This window comes from Nothobranchius furzeri, chromosome 8 (genome assembly GCF_043380555.1).
Source record: "Nothobranchius furzeri strain GRZ-AD chromosome 8, NfurGRZ-RIMD1, whole genome shotgun sequence".
NCBI lineage: Eukaryota > Metazoa > Chordata > Actinopteri > Cyprinodontiformes > Nothobranchiidae > Nothobranchius > Nothobranchius furzeri.
In genome coordinates this window covers 55,081,732-55,097,782 of record NC_091748.1, presented here as the reverse complement: position 1 = coordinate 55,097,782, position 16,051 = coordinate 55,081,732, and the positions used below count along the sequence as shown (strand labels likewise).

The 16,051-nt window shown below is 40.9% G+C and overlaps 1 protein-coding gene across 3 annotated transcripts in view; it reads left to right on the top strand.

The window, feature by feature from the left end:
* tle2b (TLE family member 2, transcriptional corepressor b) overlaps positions 1-16,051 on the top strand; it is a 113,129-nt gene that overhangs the window by 78,845 nt on the left and 18,233 nt on the right. Inside the window, exons 1-4 of one of the 3 annotated variants that reach the window (XM_070554131.1) lie at positions 8,601-8,619; positions 8,722-8,784; positions 10,827-10,901; positions 13,510-13,690. In XM_070554131.1, the coding sequence (XP_070410232.1) occupies positions 10,875-10,901; positions 13,510-13,690 (208 nt within the window). In that variant the 5' untranslated portion in view covers positions 8,601-8,619; positions 8,722-8,784; positions 10,827-10,874. Of the gene's footprint in view, positions 1-8,600; positions 8,620-8,721; positions 8,785-10,826; positions 10,902-13,509; positions 13,691-16,051 lie in introns of those variants that run through there. The other 2 variants (XM_070554130.1, XM_070554129.1) reach the window with 2 other exon arrangements.

The following is a 16,051-nucleotide window of genomic DNA, read 5'->3' as shown; positions in this document are numbered from 1 at the left end:
TGGTTTTTACTCGTGTGTGTGTGCCTGTTAATTCCATGCAGGAAGGTTGCCTGCTTGGCATGTCTGAGTCTCTGCACTGTTTGGGTTTTCTGCCCATTCGCTGAAGAGATATTCCCGTTACCATTTATGGCGGCTCCCATGAGTGCGTTGTAGTCGTGCACGTGCTCAACATTGGTGATGCATGCATGTGCACTGCTGAGTATTTTTGTATATATATCTTTGTACGTTTCTGCTCTTCTTTCCTCCCTCACTTTTTCTCTCTGTTTCCTGTCCTCTCTTTCCAGAAGTGAGGGGCCATCAATCAGAGGCAAGGGGGAGAGAGAGGAAGGGAGGGCGGAGAGGAAAGGGGAGTGTGAGTGGAGGAGAGGTTGGCTTAATGCCAGGGAAGAGGAGCTGGCATGCTGCCCAGAGGAGGGAGAGGAGAGTTGAGGAAGGAGAAAAAAAGAGGAGTGAGCATTAAAAGCAAAGAGACTCTGAGGGAGAAACAGGGCAGAGAGAAGCAGGAAGAAACAGAAAGAGCTGAGAGAGAATAAGAAGAAGGGCAAAGAGGGAGAGAGCAGAAGAGCGAGGCCAAGTGCACTGAGGGAAAACAGAGCGAGAGGACACAGAGTATGAAAGACAGAGATACTGTGGAGCAGGAAAATGAGCCATCAGAATTGGAAAACAGGAGGGCTGATGGCACAGAGAGAAAAGAGGATGTGGGAGGGGAGGTGAGGGTCCTGAAAGACGGGAAATGGGGAAGGTCATTCCCATTGAACAACGTTGTGTCTGCAGCCTCAATCAGTGGATGATTAGTACATCACTGACTGCAAATATTTAACTGAGACTGTTACAGAGGGGAGAGCAGTCTAATTAGCACAAAGAGTAAAGACAGAAACAACGTATAAAGATCACGAGGTATTTCAGAAAGCTGTGTGATGTATCTCAGCATCTGTTAAAATCATGTGGGTCTCTGCCTCCATATGTGTCTAAAACAAGCTGTTTCAAATGTCCCTGTTTGTGACATCACAACCAGGAAAAGTAAAATAGAACCACCTCTCACATACAAGAGAGAGAGCAGTTTCTCTACTCTGAGCCCCTCCCTGATATCTGAGCTTCTTGGCTTTTAGCAGGTAATGGGTGGGGATGGCCTGAACCAGCTTGTTTTCTTAATGACATAGCCCGAAACAGCTCATTTTGGAAGGTACCGAAAATGTTAAGCAGGAAACTGCTGAAATTATTTCATGTGAGAAGGGTTTAGTGCTTCATGAACATGTTTTGTATCGGCCATAAAGCTCTTATAATGACAAAAAAGTGACAATATGTCTGTGTCAATTAACTGCAATTTAAAAATAAATTAAGTGCCCTATACCCGGCTCCATTTTACTGTGCGTTTAAAAAATATCTAAATATACAGATCTTAAAATAAGCACTCAAAACTAGCAAAATGTCAAAAGAATTTTGTTTTGTCATAATTTAGGTTAGATTGAAATGAATTGATTTTGTTTTGTTTAATAATCTGATGTAATCAAAACAGTCTCCCTCTGCTGGTCAGTTGGCAGAGCATAAGTTTAAGTTAGTGGCTTGGATTTTCAGACGGGGATAGCACGTCCATCCTTATATATGAGAGATATGAGTAGGACGCAGAAGAAAAATTAGTTTGATGATTAAAACATACTTTATGCTAAAGAAATTAAAAGCATAACAAAGTCATATAAAATGTCTTTTAGGACTCATACCGTGCATATTTACAGTCATATTATTATTATTTAGAGTCACTAAGAACGAGTTCCTCTATATCGAGATTCCAACTGTTTCTAGAGAAACTTTCATCCTATTCTGCAGCATTTCTTTCTCTTGCTTCTTTAACATCACTTCCTGAAAGGTCCAACTTGCTCTGATTGTTAAAATAAATGGAGTTTAGGCAGGAGGTCAGTCTTTGTCTGAGGCCACCAAGCCTGTCATTAAGTCATTAGTCATTAAGCAGGCATCATTTAAATGAGAGGTAGGCAAGAAAGAAGTCAAACAAAGCGCATTAGGTAACACCTTCTGTGTGCACGTTCACAGAATTATGTTGACACAGCAAAAGGAAGGTCAAAGGTCAAAAGAATATCAAACATGTTGTTGAATTCAGTATTACCAGTAAGTGATGGTCACAGTTGGAAATGGCTTTTGTCACAACAGAAATGATAAAACCACTTCAAAAATAAAGTTGACCTAGGAGTGTTCGAGTTTTTGTTTTATTAAACAGTTCGTCTCTTGCAGCCAGACTCTTCTGAGTTTGGAGGTGAAATGATTTTTCTCAACCGTCGTTCTTATTGCCAACGTCCACCCAAAGATCCAAACCAGCAACCATTCCAGCAACGAGAGGTGCTGGAAACAGGGACAAAATATGAACTAAGTGTGATGGCAGGGATCACATAGTGTGAGTAGAGCGGTATCACTGACACACACACACACACACACATACACACACACACACACACGCACACACACTGGCTCTCTCAGCCATGGTGCGTCTCCGAGGCTGGCACAGCTGGCAGCGCCTCAACACACTGGGCACCGTTTTCCTCCTACGGCGCCAATCTCGGCCCACGCTCCTCACATTCAGATTCGCCCAGCTTTATTGCCAAGATGAACGCGGTCACTGTTGCTAACCGTCACGCTCCGATAACAAACACAAAGCTGCAGTTTAACGGGGGGGGGGTTCCTCAGTTTTCTCCCAGCTCACTTTAATGTCGAGAGTGGAAAGCGAACGCTTGACTTGTTTATCCCATTTTAGTGATTTTTATATTATTTTTTTTTATTCAAACCGTTTTTACAATTTTTTTTTCTTGTCACTGTGCATGGTTATTTCAGCTTTAAAAAACAGACAAGAACTTGTCAGTGAAAAGACATCTTGAATTTTGCACAACTTTTGTCCAGTTGTTGAAAACCTATTTTTAACAGTAAATGTTGAATCAAAAAAGTAACCCATTGCCATAAAACCCAACATTTCTTCTGTATTTTTGATCTACAATATTGTTTTTCTTCATGGCAGCCTCTAATTCCTGAAACAACATTTTAAAATGAGTGGGTAGCTCCTTTAAATTAAAGTCATTTATTTTGTCTGGTCCTCTGAAGTCCTCTATCCCTTTATTTACACTCACATTACCCAGTGTTTCTACATCTGTCATCCTGTATTTGGGAACACACACAGCGTGCTCACACAGGAACAGTCCACCCCAAACACTAACTCACCAAACGTCTCCTGTGGACGCGTTGGTGCTTGTTTCCTGTCAGCATCGACTTGTGGAATATTTTAGAACGTGTAAATTAATTTGTATTAAAGCTGAAGTAAAATATTATTTAAAATGTGGATGTCTTTTTTGCAACAATAAAAAAATGCTCTTAGAGAACGAGTTTTAATTTTAGATAAAGCTCAATGACAGCATGAGGGTGTGTTCTCGAGCTCTCAGAAGACGATATTTTCACTTCCTACAGTCACGAAAGCTTTTTCAGCTAAACCAGTTGATGCATCACACACAAAACTAAAGGAAACAAAGAAAGTAACACAACTTATAAAAAATCTTCTGACTCCATTTTCGGGTTTTAAAGGCATCTCCGCTAAGTGCGAAGTCCTGGTCCTTGAGGGTCACTATGATCCAAGCCAGATCCTGGATTGCCACTAGCATGTTTTAGTTGTTTTCCTGCTCCAGTACACCTGCTTTCAATCAGCAGGTAATTAACAGGCTTCTGCAGAGCTCGATGAGCCTCTGAACAGGTGAGCAGGAAAACAACTAACCTAGTGGCAATCCAGGATCTGATTGGACAATCCTGCCCTAAAGTGAAAGTTTTAGACATTTGCTCTAAGTTTTCCAAGCTGCAGGTGTCTGAATTTAGCAGTGCATTGTAAGAAAACAATGTTGGGATCATTAACTGAAATCTGAATATATCAGTTTTGCCATGTCTCTTGCAATTTTATTAACTAATTTCCATTTTATTAAACTGCACTAGTTCCCATGAGAACAGGGCACCCGGTCGCGGCTCTTTGTGGACAAATTAGTTATTTAGTCGCCCCCACCACTAAAAAATATAAACAACGAGCGAGTTTATCTGATGGCATACAGACTTCTGGAGACTAACATCAAACACTATCAACCAACTCACCAAGCTGTAGTATTTCTGTGGTCAGGTCTCTCTCCAAGTCCGAGAGCTCCACAAGCGATCAGAGATGCGCCTGGCTGACCGCTGGGGAGAACCGGGTGGAAGAATGGAACACAGAAGTCTCCCTCCGAGAGCTCCACCAACATGTCATATTTCAACCCATTTTTATGTTAAATGCACTGGGTTTTACACCCATCGACATATACCCTGTTAATTATTTTACCGTATTACATCTAAATTTCATGGTGAAACAGTACATGTTAAAATGGTGGTTAGCTAGCTACTTTGATAAGCTCAGCTATTGTAAAAGCGACAGTGACCTAAAATACATAAATATAATTTTACTTACCGAAAAAAATGAAGTGGAGACTCCTTGGACGCTCTTTTAGTGCAATTAATACCACAGCAAGTCATTTTGTCCAACAATTGCACAAAAAATATCCAAAAGAGAATACACAAAACACTACAACTACTGGTCTAATTTCAGAGACTAAAAATTGCGGAACAGTTTTCAGGTGAGACCGAGGCTCGGACTGAGGCTACTGAGGCCTTTCCATGTGGTCACGTGGGTCTGATGCTCATTAATGATACAGAATTTTAGGCATTTAATACACTTGATCAGAAGAGTGACAAAAAAATTCACCCCCCCCCCCCCCCCCCCCCCCCTCAGAGTTGTCATGAGTATAAACTAGATCTATTAAACCAAAAACATGTTTTGGAACCAGACGGTAAACATGTGGGCCATTCCCATCTGTACCGGGTCGGCCCGGGCCGGGTAGCCCCAGTCGGCCCCAGCCTGGCCTGGTTGATTCCACACATCCTTGTCTTAAGCCCATGTGGGCTGATTCTACCCACCAATCAGAGGCTTGCTCTAATGGAAGGTGTGAATTTGCTGTCAGTAGTGGGTGTGTTGGCCCTGGTCGGCCTGAAGCAGTACCCCTCGAGAAGAGGGCTGAGAATGAGCCTTGGTTGGCCCGGAAAAATACCAGGCCACCCAGATATGTAAACAACCTACGCTACCCGGCCCGGGCCGACCCGGTACAGATAGGAATGGCCCAATGTTTATTTTTGCTGTGAAATTGGCATTTTTAACATGGCAGTCAATGAGAATTTGCTCGTTTCTGACAGCAGCCCCGCAGAGGATGAGGGTGAAACTGTAATTTATTTTACTTCCGCACTGACTTCAATTTCAGACCCGCATTGTGGGGACTTGGGCTACACAGGTGTGGGCCACTTATCATCATTTATTTAAAATCCAGCTGGCTGGTATTTTTTAAATAAAAAGATTAAAAATGCTTGTTTGTTTTAGATATTTTAAGTTGGTTGTGTGTTTAATGCATTATGTTTTGATGACTTAACTGTTAAATCAGTGCAAATGCAGCAATAACTCAACAAAAATCAGTCTCCACCAAAAAAACGGTTCTGTGCTGCAGATTATTATTCCTGGAGTAAAGCACAAACTTGCTGCATATATTTTACTTTAACCTCTTCCTGACATTTGGTCTAAATTTTCTGGTGGAAAACCTGCGCTCTCTCTCTCTCTCTCTCTCTCTCTCTCTCTCTCTCTCTCTCTCTCTCTCTCTCTCTCTCTCTCTCTCTCTCTCTCTCTCTCTCTCTCTCTCTCTCTCTCTCTCTCTCTCTCTCTCTCTCTCTCTCTCTCTCTCTCTCTCTCTCTCTCTCTCTCTCTCTCTCTCTCTCTCTCTCTCTGCCACCTGTATTTGATCTGTTTCACGTTGAGCTCTTCTCTCTGTTGCTATCTGTTTCCACGCCAGCTGGCAGCGTTTCTGCCCTCAGGTGTTTTATTGACGAGTCCTCTCTCTTGCTTTGTACGAACCCATTCAGGCATCCCTCTATCCGGCCAGTCTTTTCCAGTACTCCCTGGTGGCTGCGCTTTGGCCGGCTGTGGGATGAAACTGTGATGTGTTGCTCCTGACACCTGGTTCAGCTCAGGCTGCAGCACAGAATATTTTGTTTTGGTGCCTCCAACGGGCATGAGCAGCGGAAAGAGAGAGGAAGTGAAAAGAAAAGGTTCTGAGAAACAACATATTCAGTTGCTAAAAGTAGAATAAATATAGGAAATAAGTACTTAAATTATTGTAAAAGAAATCAGTGCATCACCACTTTTATCTTTTCAGACACTGCCGAATGAAAGAGTTGATGTTTTCTTTTCATAACCCTTTCTAAGATGAGTCACACTTCATCATGCTTTTCTGAGTTTGTCGAAGGGAAAAACTTGGACAGCTCGTTTATTTGTTTGATTAATAATGTGGCCAAATCATCTGAAAAAAGATTGCATGACACATAATCCCACACAGATGCACTGCTCATCCAAACAAAATGTCGAAAGTGAATAAAAACAAATAAGGACAAAAATAAACCAGAGCAAATAGGTTTGGATCTAATAGGTGGTCAAAAATCACAAAGGAAGCTCAGAACTGACAAATCCGTAGCCTGACCTGCCAGACTCGCAGAGAGCACTGTGAGGGGGCGGGACTAGGCGGCTCAAAAATAACCAATCAGAAAAAAGGCAGAAATGACGACTGTACCTCGCGACGCTGTAGTTTTTTTAGCTGTAGTCGAAGATGACATCTGGTGACAGCACAAACATCTTTCTTCTTGTGGTTTTAAAGACACGTCCAAGTCATGTAGAACAGAGGAAAGAGCCACAGCGAACTCCGCTAAAGACGCCATCTTCGCTTATGAGAAACTGAGCATCGTGGTGTGTGACGTAGGCTGCTCAGCGCTGATTGACTTGGGGGGTGGGGTTATTTGAATGTTACCGGGCCCTTTGCTTCCCATAAGGAAGCATTGGCATGGCTGGCCAGGCTAACAAATCCGAACATTATTTAGGATGTAATGATTTAGGAAATGTCAGTTTAAGATCATCTGATTTACTGTCATAAAACCTGATGCTGCTTAAAGCAAAAATATTTGTTGAACTGATCATTTGAAAGTCCTTCAGTTGAATTAACCGTCTCTTCTTTCTGGAGTAAATTTATTTTCCTCTGAAGCTTTTTCTGCTCCTCTTTGTGACACATTATTGAGATATTTGTCACTGAAAATTGCTCAAAGGCCTTTTCCCTTATTGAGTCTTTTCAAATTGACCACATTTTTTAGCGAGATACTTTTTACCTGAATTCTGGTTCTTCTCTGCTCTTTTTAGGGCAATTAGGAGCCATTCAGCAGAATAGTTTTCTCCATTAGAAACAGTAGATGAAACTAAAGGTCAGGCCTGATTGGGTCAGTTCGGTCAGATTTGCCTCAGACATTTAATCCAACATCAGACATTTTCTGATCACATCATTGCAAACAGGCTTCACTGGGCTGTGTGTGTGTGTGTGCGTGCTTGTGTGTGTGTGTGTGTGTGTGCGCGTGTGCGTGCTTGTGTGTGTGTGTGTGTGTGTGTGTGTGTGTGTGTGTGTGTGTGTGTGTGTGTGTGTGCAAGGATATCAATCATTTAGCTGCTCTTCTGTCGTTCCAAAGCTGGCTGACTTCCTTCTCAGTCAAGTGCCTGAAACCTGTTTTACTGAGGATGGAGTGATCTAGAAAGAAAGCAAGGAAGATGGAGGGATAAGGAAGGGAGGAGTGCTGAAAAGTGTCTGAAGCAAAGTAACTAAAAAACTGATGTGGGGAAGAAAAATGGCATCTGGAAAAGAGGGAGGATAAATTATAATGGAGAGAAAGAAAATGATGTAGAAAAGTAGAAAGATGAGAGGAAACCAGACAAAGCTAAAAGGCGATGGGAGAGGGATGAGAGAGAGAGAGAGATGGGAGGAAGAGGATGAATAGTGTAATAATGGCTCAGTGTGAGAGCTGCTGTAGAGAACGAGAGAACGGCTGAGCGAAGAAGAGAACAAAATGAGGCTGAGGGCACTCAGACAGATAGAATTAGACACACCACAGTGTGTGTGTGTGTGTGTGTGTGTGTGTGTGTGTGTGTGTGTGTGTGTGTGTGTGTGTGTGTGTGTGCACGTGCTCGTGATTGTAACATGTACACAGTTGTGTTCTGAGCACTTTAAGCAGTTTTTTCCAACATTTTCTAACCACTGTAACAGACTGGATTTTTTTTAATGAACAGATTTCAAAACAGTAAACAGCAGAGCTTTAAAAATATGTCCTTGTTATTTTATATGTTTGTGCATTAGAGAGAGAGAGAGAGAGAGAGAGAGAGAGAGAGAGAGAGAGAGAGAGAGAGAGAGAGAGAGAGAGAGAGAGAGAGAGAGAGAGAGAGAGAGAGAGAGAGAGAGAGAGAGAGAGAGAGAGAGAGAGAGAGAGAGAGAGAGAGAGAGAGAGAGAGAGAGAGAGAGAGAGAGAGAGAGAGAGAGAGAGAGAGAGAGAGAGAGATTAAGGGTGTGAAGGTGCTAAAAGATCTGATGAAGGCAGCTCCTCACTCCCACACCCTCTTGTATTTTTTTCTCGTTCACATAGAGCTGTCACTGACAGACCTCACTCATTAAGAGAGTGAATACAACAAAGGCTTAATGTGCTGTAAAGGTGTGTCGCACGCTCTGTGCTCATTGCGTACTTACCACCTCACAATATGCGACATGATTAAATATCACCTTCTCCCTCCTTCTGTCTCTCCTTCCATCTCAGGCAGAGATTGTAAAGCGTCTCAGTGCCATCTGTGCTCAGATCATCCCCTTCCTCTCTCAGGAGGTAAGTGCTGCCAGACGCACTCATAGGCACTCTCACACACTCACACACACACACACACACACACACACACACACAAAGTGAACACAGCTATTCACTCTTTAGGTGCATCAATGACAAAATGTGAAATTGTTCTTAACATTATTAGTTAAAATGTGCAGATATTAAACAATGGCTCTAAAATGCAGCATATATGTGTTAATTGATGCAATTCATATAATGCATTGTTGGTTCTTTTTTAAAACACAGAAAAGGTTTCATTTTTACCTCGCTGCAGAGAGTTTCGTTCGTGGCCGCAAACTTAGAGCTGACGCTGATGGTGGCGTCACTTCCTACTCTGTTTATCCGCGGGCAGCAGAGGACGTTCCGTTGTTCTTTTCTTTATGTTGTTGTTTGTTGTAAGAAAGAAAAGAACAACCAAAGCAAAGAACCAGAAACCCAGAAAGACCAGAACCAAAACCAGTGATAACCCTACCATACATCAGAGGCATAACAGAAAAAATAAGAGCAACAATGGAAAAACACAACATAAACACACCAACAAAACCAGACACAACAGTTAGAAACAGACTAGTACACCCAAAAGACAAGATACCAGCTGGACTTAAATGTGGAATCGTTTACGAAATCCCATGCAAACTCTGCAATAAAACATGCATAGGAAAAACCGGACGCCAACTCAACACACGAACAATAGAACATAGAAAGGAGTGCGAGAAAGAAACAAGTCGAAAACACACACGAGCAGCAAAAGAAGAAGCAGAAAGTACAATAAAGAAGTCAGCCGTAACAGATCACTGCACAAGAGAAAACCATGTAATGGACTGGGACAACACAAGGATCATAAACACCGAACAATAAAAATACGCTACAGATGGATAAAGGAAGCTATGGAGATAAGGAGACGTGGATGTGGGACCATGAACAGAGACGATGGGGTTTACACATTGGATCGCGCATGGGACTGCATCATCGGAGAAGGGAGAGCGGGCAGCAGAGGGCGACAATGTCCTCTGCTGCCGGCGGATAAACGGAGTAGGAAGTGACGCCACCATCAGCTCTGAGGATGTTTGCAGCCGCAAACGAAACTGTCAGCTAGGTAAAGAGAAACCTTTTCTGTGTTTCAGAAAAGAACCAACAATGCAGTTAGAAAAGCAACACAGTAAGTACATACCAAAGAAATTCATATGCTCATTAAAGCTTTCTGCGAGCACGCAGATTGATCAAAGCACGGCTCATTACCTTTCTCTTCTCAGTTGGGTCTACAGAAAATTAAACTTGTTAATTGCATGGTCTCTGTATTTGTGGTTGAAAGAAAAATCAAATCAGTCAACACATCTAATAATTAAAGTTTTAGGGAAATGCAACGTTGTTTGTTGAAATGAAGAAATCAAAGGAAGCACATCAGCTCAGTTGAAAATGTCTATGATTAAAGGGGCTGTCTGTTTAAAAAAAAGTTTAATGCACATTTAAAGCTCTTGTCAGTTTGTGTGTGTGTGCTAGCACATGCTGTTTATTCTGAGATTTTGTTTAATCTCAGTGAGTGTTGTGTGAACAGTGTGTGTTTTCATTTGTGTTTGTGCAGCTTTTTGTTGTTTAGTTGTTTTAATTAAACTGCTTAATTCAGAAACAATTTAATTTAACCTTTAATTGTTTACTTGGCACAGGCTAGCTTTCAGCCTCTTTTCTAGCGGTTCCCAACGTTGGGCTTGGGACACAGAAGTTATGATTTACAGAAACTGAAAACAGTTGTTGAAGCTGTGTTTTTAAGATAATTGTTATGAAAATGCAACTCAATTATCATAAATAGATATAACTGAATATGAGCTGAAGCAGTCTTTGTCATGCCTTGAGTTACTTTAGCGCACATTTGTATTGTTAAATCAGAGAAATCTGGAGTCACGTGTCTTCATTGTTACTTTGTGGGTGTGAAGCTGAAAAGTTTAGGAAGCACTGCTCTATTATACCACAGGAACCTTCATGTTTCTTTGTGTCTATTTTTATACACAGCTGATGTTCTGGTGATTGTGTGTGTTTGTGTTCAGCACCAGCAGCAGGTGGTCCAAGCAGTAGAGAGAGCCAAACAGGTCACCATGGCTGAACTCAACGCCATCATTGGGGTGAGTCACCTTCATTCGTCAACTCAACAAGACAGAAACACACTCATTAATTACCTCCACAAAGTATAAATAATAAAAAGTGTTTGAAGAGTACTAGTTTATTGGTTAATATTCAGGATTCAAGATTGTTGTCATTGGAAAAGTGTGCAATGATATATTGTCATTGCAATCTGTTGTGGTCCACCGTTGTCTCAGAAAGTAGCACTAATTGACAAGAACTCATTTTCCAAGCTTTATTCGAACTTGCGTCACAAGTAGCAGTGTCAGGCATCCATCTTAACTCCATCGTGTACTTCTCTCTTCTCACATACTTCTCTTATCCCATACTGCCCCCTGGTGATAGATGCAACGCACCCTCCTAAAGACAGCTCTCATAATGAAGATAATAAGAACTAAAACAGACATTGCACACATGCACGTCTTTATGTGCACACACAGATACACACACACACACACTTCTGTCGCACACACAGTTAGTTTTTAAGCTGCATTTATGTTCTAGCCTGGCAAGTATATATATATATATATATATATATATATATATATATATATATATATATATATATATATATATATATATATATATATATATATATATATATACACAGCTGATGTTCTGGTGATTGTGTGTATATATATATATATATATATATATATATATATATATATATATATATATATATATATATATATATATATATATGTAAGTATATAGTCTGGACACAGTCTTTCAAACCATCTCTGCATGCTATTGGACAACACAACGTGACATACTCACTGCTACGGATGTCTGTTGACAAGACAGTCCGCCATGCTCCTTCAAAGAATAAGACAAATGCATACTTTTTCTAAATAAACTTAAGTACCTCTATCTTCTCTTGACTTAAAGAAAAGCCAAAGTCTAAATAGTCCAAAGTTAATGCCAAAGCCATTTCAAACGAGCCTTCGCCATCTTTTTTCAGTAACATCCCGCCCACCAACAGAGTAATGTGATCGGACCGCTACAGAGGTATCGCCATATTAGTTTTGCTCAGTCGCACTAATGTCCCGCCCGCCTGGCATATATAGTGCTGTGGCTGGCCAGTCATAATACTGGCTGCAGCTGTGGAGGGTTAGGGTATGCCAGACCGACACACAGAAGAAAATCCTTTTGCAGTCTAGATTCTAGGCTGTACATGTTCTGCAAATACAGGAAACCATGTAAAAATACATAAAATGAATGTAATGTCATTTAATTTAATGAAAATTTGAAAAAAAAAATAATTATAATAGTACTATTAGGATAAATTGAACTTGGTCTTTAATCGATTCAAACTCATTGAAGTCTCGTAGCAAACTCCTCAAAACGTAAAGTTTAGAGCCATGACTGTGGGTGGCGCTGTTGTCTGACAGCTGTGTGGATAAATGATTATGACTTTTATCTATTAATTTAATAATGTATAAATCTTTTCACTTACATTCGTTCTGGAGGCATCATCTACAAACAACCTGTTGAAGCTTTTTGCTCAAATAATGACCAAGATGTGACTTTTAAGTCTCACCTAGTGGACAAGAATATTTACCTCCTGAATTCTTTAGACACTGATAATTTAGTCCCAATTAAATCACTCAATTGAAAAGTGTGTCTTGGTTGTAAAGAAAGAAAGGAGTGACTTCTGCCATGGCACTACATTTAAATATGCTGTGAGAATCAGCAGCAATCCTCTTAATATAGTCCAGCAACAGTATGCTGCATTAATTACAGCTGTTTCAAGGTTTTTCCTCCTTAGATACATGTTTTATGTTTTTCTGAAGCTGCAAACAAAAAGAAATGCAGCAGAGCAACACTTTAGTCCCCCTGAGCTGTAACATGATCATGCATGGAGCATCAATGGTCCAGTTTGCTCCTGAGTGCTGCACGTACAGCTTCTGTAGCTTGTCAAAGGTCTCATCACATTACCTAAAGCCCTTTGTTCCTCCCAGCACTACACGCTCTGCTCCCTCTGACGTGTGTGTGTGTGTGTGTGTGTGTGTGTGTGTGTGTGTGTGTGTGCGTGCGCGCGCGTGTGTGCATCAACATGACAACACAACACCTAGAACACATTATGATGCCCCCCTCCTCCTGCAGGATAATAGCCTTTTTTTTATCTGTAGCTGCTCTCTGTGTTCTTCTTTCCTCATCCATCCCCTCCAAAATAATCTTTGATCAGGTTCTCTATCTTCCTCTGAAGATGTCTTCTACTCTCCCCTCTTGTTTCCATGCTTTACTCTGCCCTGCACACTTTTCTCATCCCTATTGTCCTCCTCCACTTTTCATCGCCTTCATGTTTTTACCGTTCCTCTATTCTTTCTTTTTTTATATATTCTCTCTGTGTTTTCCCTCGGCCATCTTCTACCTCCTTCCCTCCAATGTTTTTCTCTTCTAATAAATCCCTTCGCTTCAGTATCTCTCACTTTTCATCATCTTTTGTTCTTTCATCACTTTTTTTATTTCTAGAAGTTTACTTTCCTCCATAACTTCTTCACTTCCTTTTTGCTGATCATTAATTGTTTGTCCATTTTCTTTTCTAACCTCTTACTCTTTTTTCCTCACCCCCCTCCCCGTTTTCTCCTTCCCCTGTGGCCACAGCAGCAGCAGCTCCAGCACCTGTCTCACCACACCCCTGGTATCCCCCTGACGCCGCACCCATCAGGCCTGTCTCTGGGTGCGGGGGGCTCGGGGCTGCTGGCGCTGACTGGAGCCCTGGGGGTCTCGGCACACCTTGCCTCCAAAGATGAAAGAAACCATCTTGATCCTGAACATCTTCGAGGTAAAGAACAGTATTTTGTTTCCAATTAAAAATACTTAAATGTGTGAAAGGAATGTCTTAGAAGTAAAAAAATAAGTAAAAGTGTGAAGAAAACTGCTTTTTGATAAGTTAAAAAACTTTTTCCTATAATAAAAGTCTACGTAAGTGAGATGTGATACCAAGCCTGTAAAAACTTGTTAAAACTGTCCTCTTTACTTCTGTATGACTTTAATTTCAGAAAATTATTGCCTTTTGTTCTATCAAATTTAAATGATTGATCTCCGAAAAATACCCAACTAAAGTCTAAACAGGAGAATTTTTGTAAAAAAAAAAAAAACAATTAAAGATGAATAAAAGAGGGATCTTTGAAAATATCAATACACTGAAATATCGCAATGTTTCACGTCATGGTACCGAATCAACATTTAAAACCGGTGTATACATTTTTATTGAGAATTTATATACAAACATTTACTTTATTTACTATATACTTTTGGTTGCTGCAATTCAAACTCCAACTGCTAGGTGGCAGCAGATATTTACTGTCTTCATTCTGACAGAATAACGAGATCTTGTGATAACAGGTGTTGGAAGCGTCTGGACAGAGTTTTCCAATTAAATCCAGTCTTAAAAATGGCAAATAACTCGTTTTCAGTATCGCAATATATTGAATATATTGTATTGTGATATATATCATATCTACAAATTCTAGCCAACACACTCACACACCTGAAATTAAGCTACTACTTGTTTTAATGTGTTTCTTGTGAGTTTAAGCCTTTTCAACATCAGAGAGGATTCTGGTTTGTTCACATAAATATTTTAAGTGACTGTGTGTATTTTTCATGGAAATGGGGGGGGGGGGGGGGGGGCAGTACACACCTAAATCATTGGAAGCAAGGGGTATTTTAAGACCTTACTAAAGGATGGCCATTAGGGTAAAAATATTCCTGGGAAAACAACCTTCAGCACAATAACAAGCACATCAGATTCCCTTTCATCACTGGCAGCAAGCGAAGAGATGAATTTGTAGAACATTTATTAATGGTGAAAGTTTTCTAATTGTTTGTTACAATTCAGTAAAAGCATTTTGTCCTCACGAGCTCCCGTAGAAAGAAACATGGCATCTAAATGGTGTCGCCCAGAGACTTAGACCTGCTCCCATGGGCATCAATTCATTTTTAACAGCCTTTTGATGGATATTTCAAGAGATTAATGATAAAAACTACACATTGTCTCTTTAAGATAATGTAGAGTTAAAAATAAATCCCTTTAGGGATACTAAAACTTGGCAAGCAAACTTTGACTTTACTTTTTCCCCTCAAACTTCATTTATTTATATATTTTCTTCAATGACCCTTGTATGTCACCATATTAACACTCTTCCTTACTGGCCACATCCTACTCAAAGTACTAGAGCTTTATAATAAGTAAATAAGGAAGTGAAAGACTGTTGGATTTGAGCTCAAATTCTGAAACTCTTTTTAACACTACAGTAATCACACGGTTGCATGTGAATGACCCGCACTTGTATAGCGCCTCTCAGAGTAAGGACTCCAAAGCGCTTTACACTACAGTGTCTCATTCATCCATTCACACACACATTCACACACTGATGGTGATGAGCTACAGTGTAGCCACAGCTGCCCTGGGGCACACTGACAGGCGAGGCTGCCGAGCACAGGCGCCACTGGTTCCTCCCGACCACCACCAGCAGGCAAGGTGGGTTAAGTGTCTTGCCCAAGGACACAACAGCAGAATTCTCTGTCCGGAGCCGGGATCGAACCTGATTACCGATTACTGGACAACCCGCTCAACCTGTTGAGCTACTGCTGCCGCCAAAGTGTTGTGAAAAGAAATGATGCAACTCGGTGTTAAACATGCCCCCGCCCCAGCTCTCTCCAGTGCTGATGGAACCACACGCAAGATGACAGTTTAGGTTTTTAGCTATTAAACAATTTGCCAGTTGCAGTATTTTTTTTCAGGTTGCACACAACGCTATGCTAAGTGCTTGCTGAAATTACATATATTTTCTTAGACATTTTCACATCTCCAGCTTAAGAACAAGATCTGTTTCACCATTTCAGGCCAGATAAAAATGCAGAAATCTGCTCTGCCTTGTTTGTAGTTGGCAGCGTTTTCTACACAGAAACTCACCTTTTGGACTGAATTTGAACTTTCTTGTTTAGATTTGTGTCAGAATATGATCTGATGCGTTCAAGGCGCTTGCGTGAGAGCAGAAGAAATGCCTTCTCCGTGTGAACTTCCATTCACCCCTCGATAGAATATCTTATCTTTTGCTCTGCGTTTCAGGCACTGAGCCAACGTAGACTTCCTCTCAAAAGAGGAAAATAAAGAAAAAGTAGAAACAGAAAGATGGAG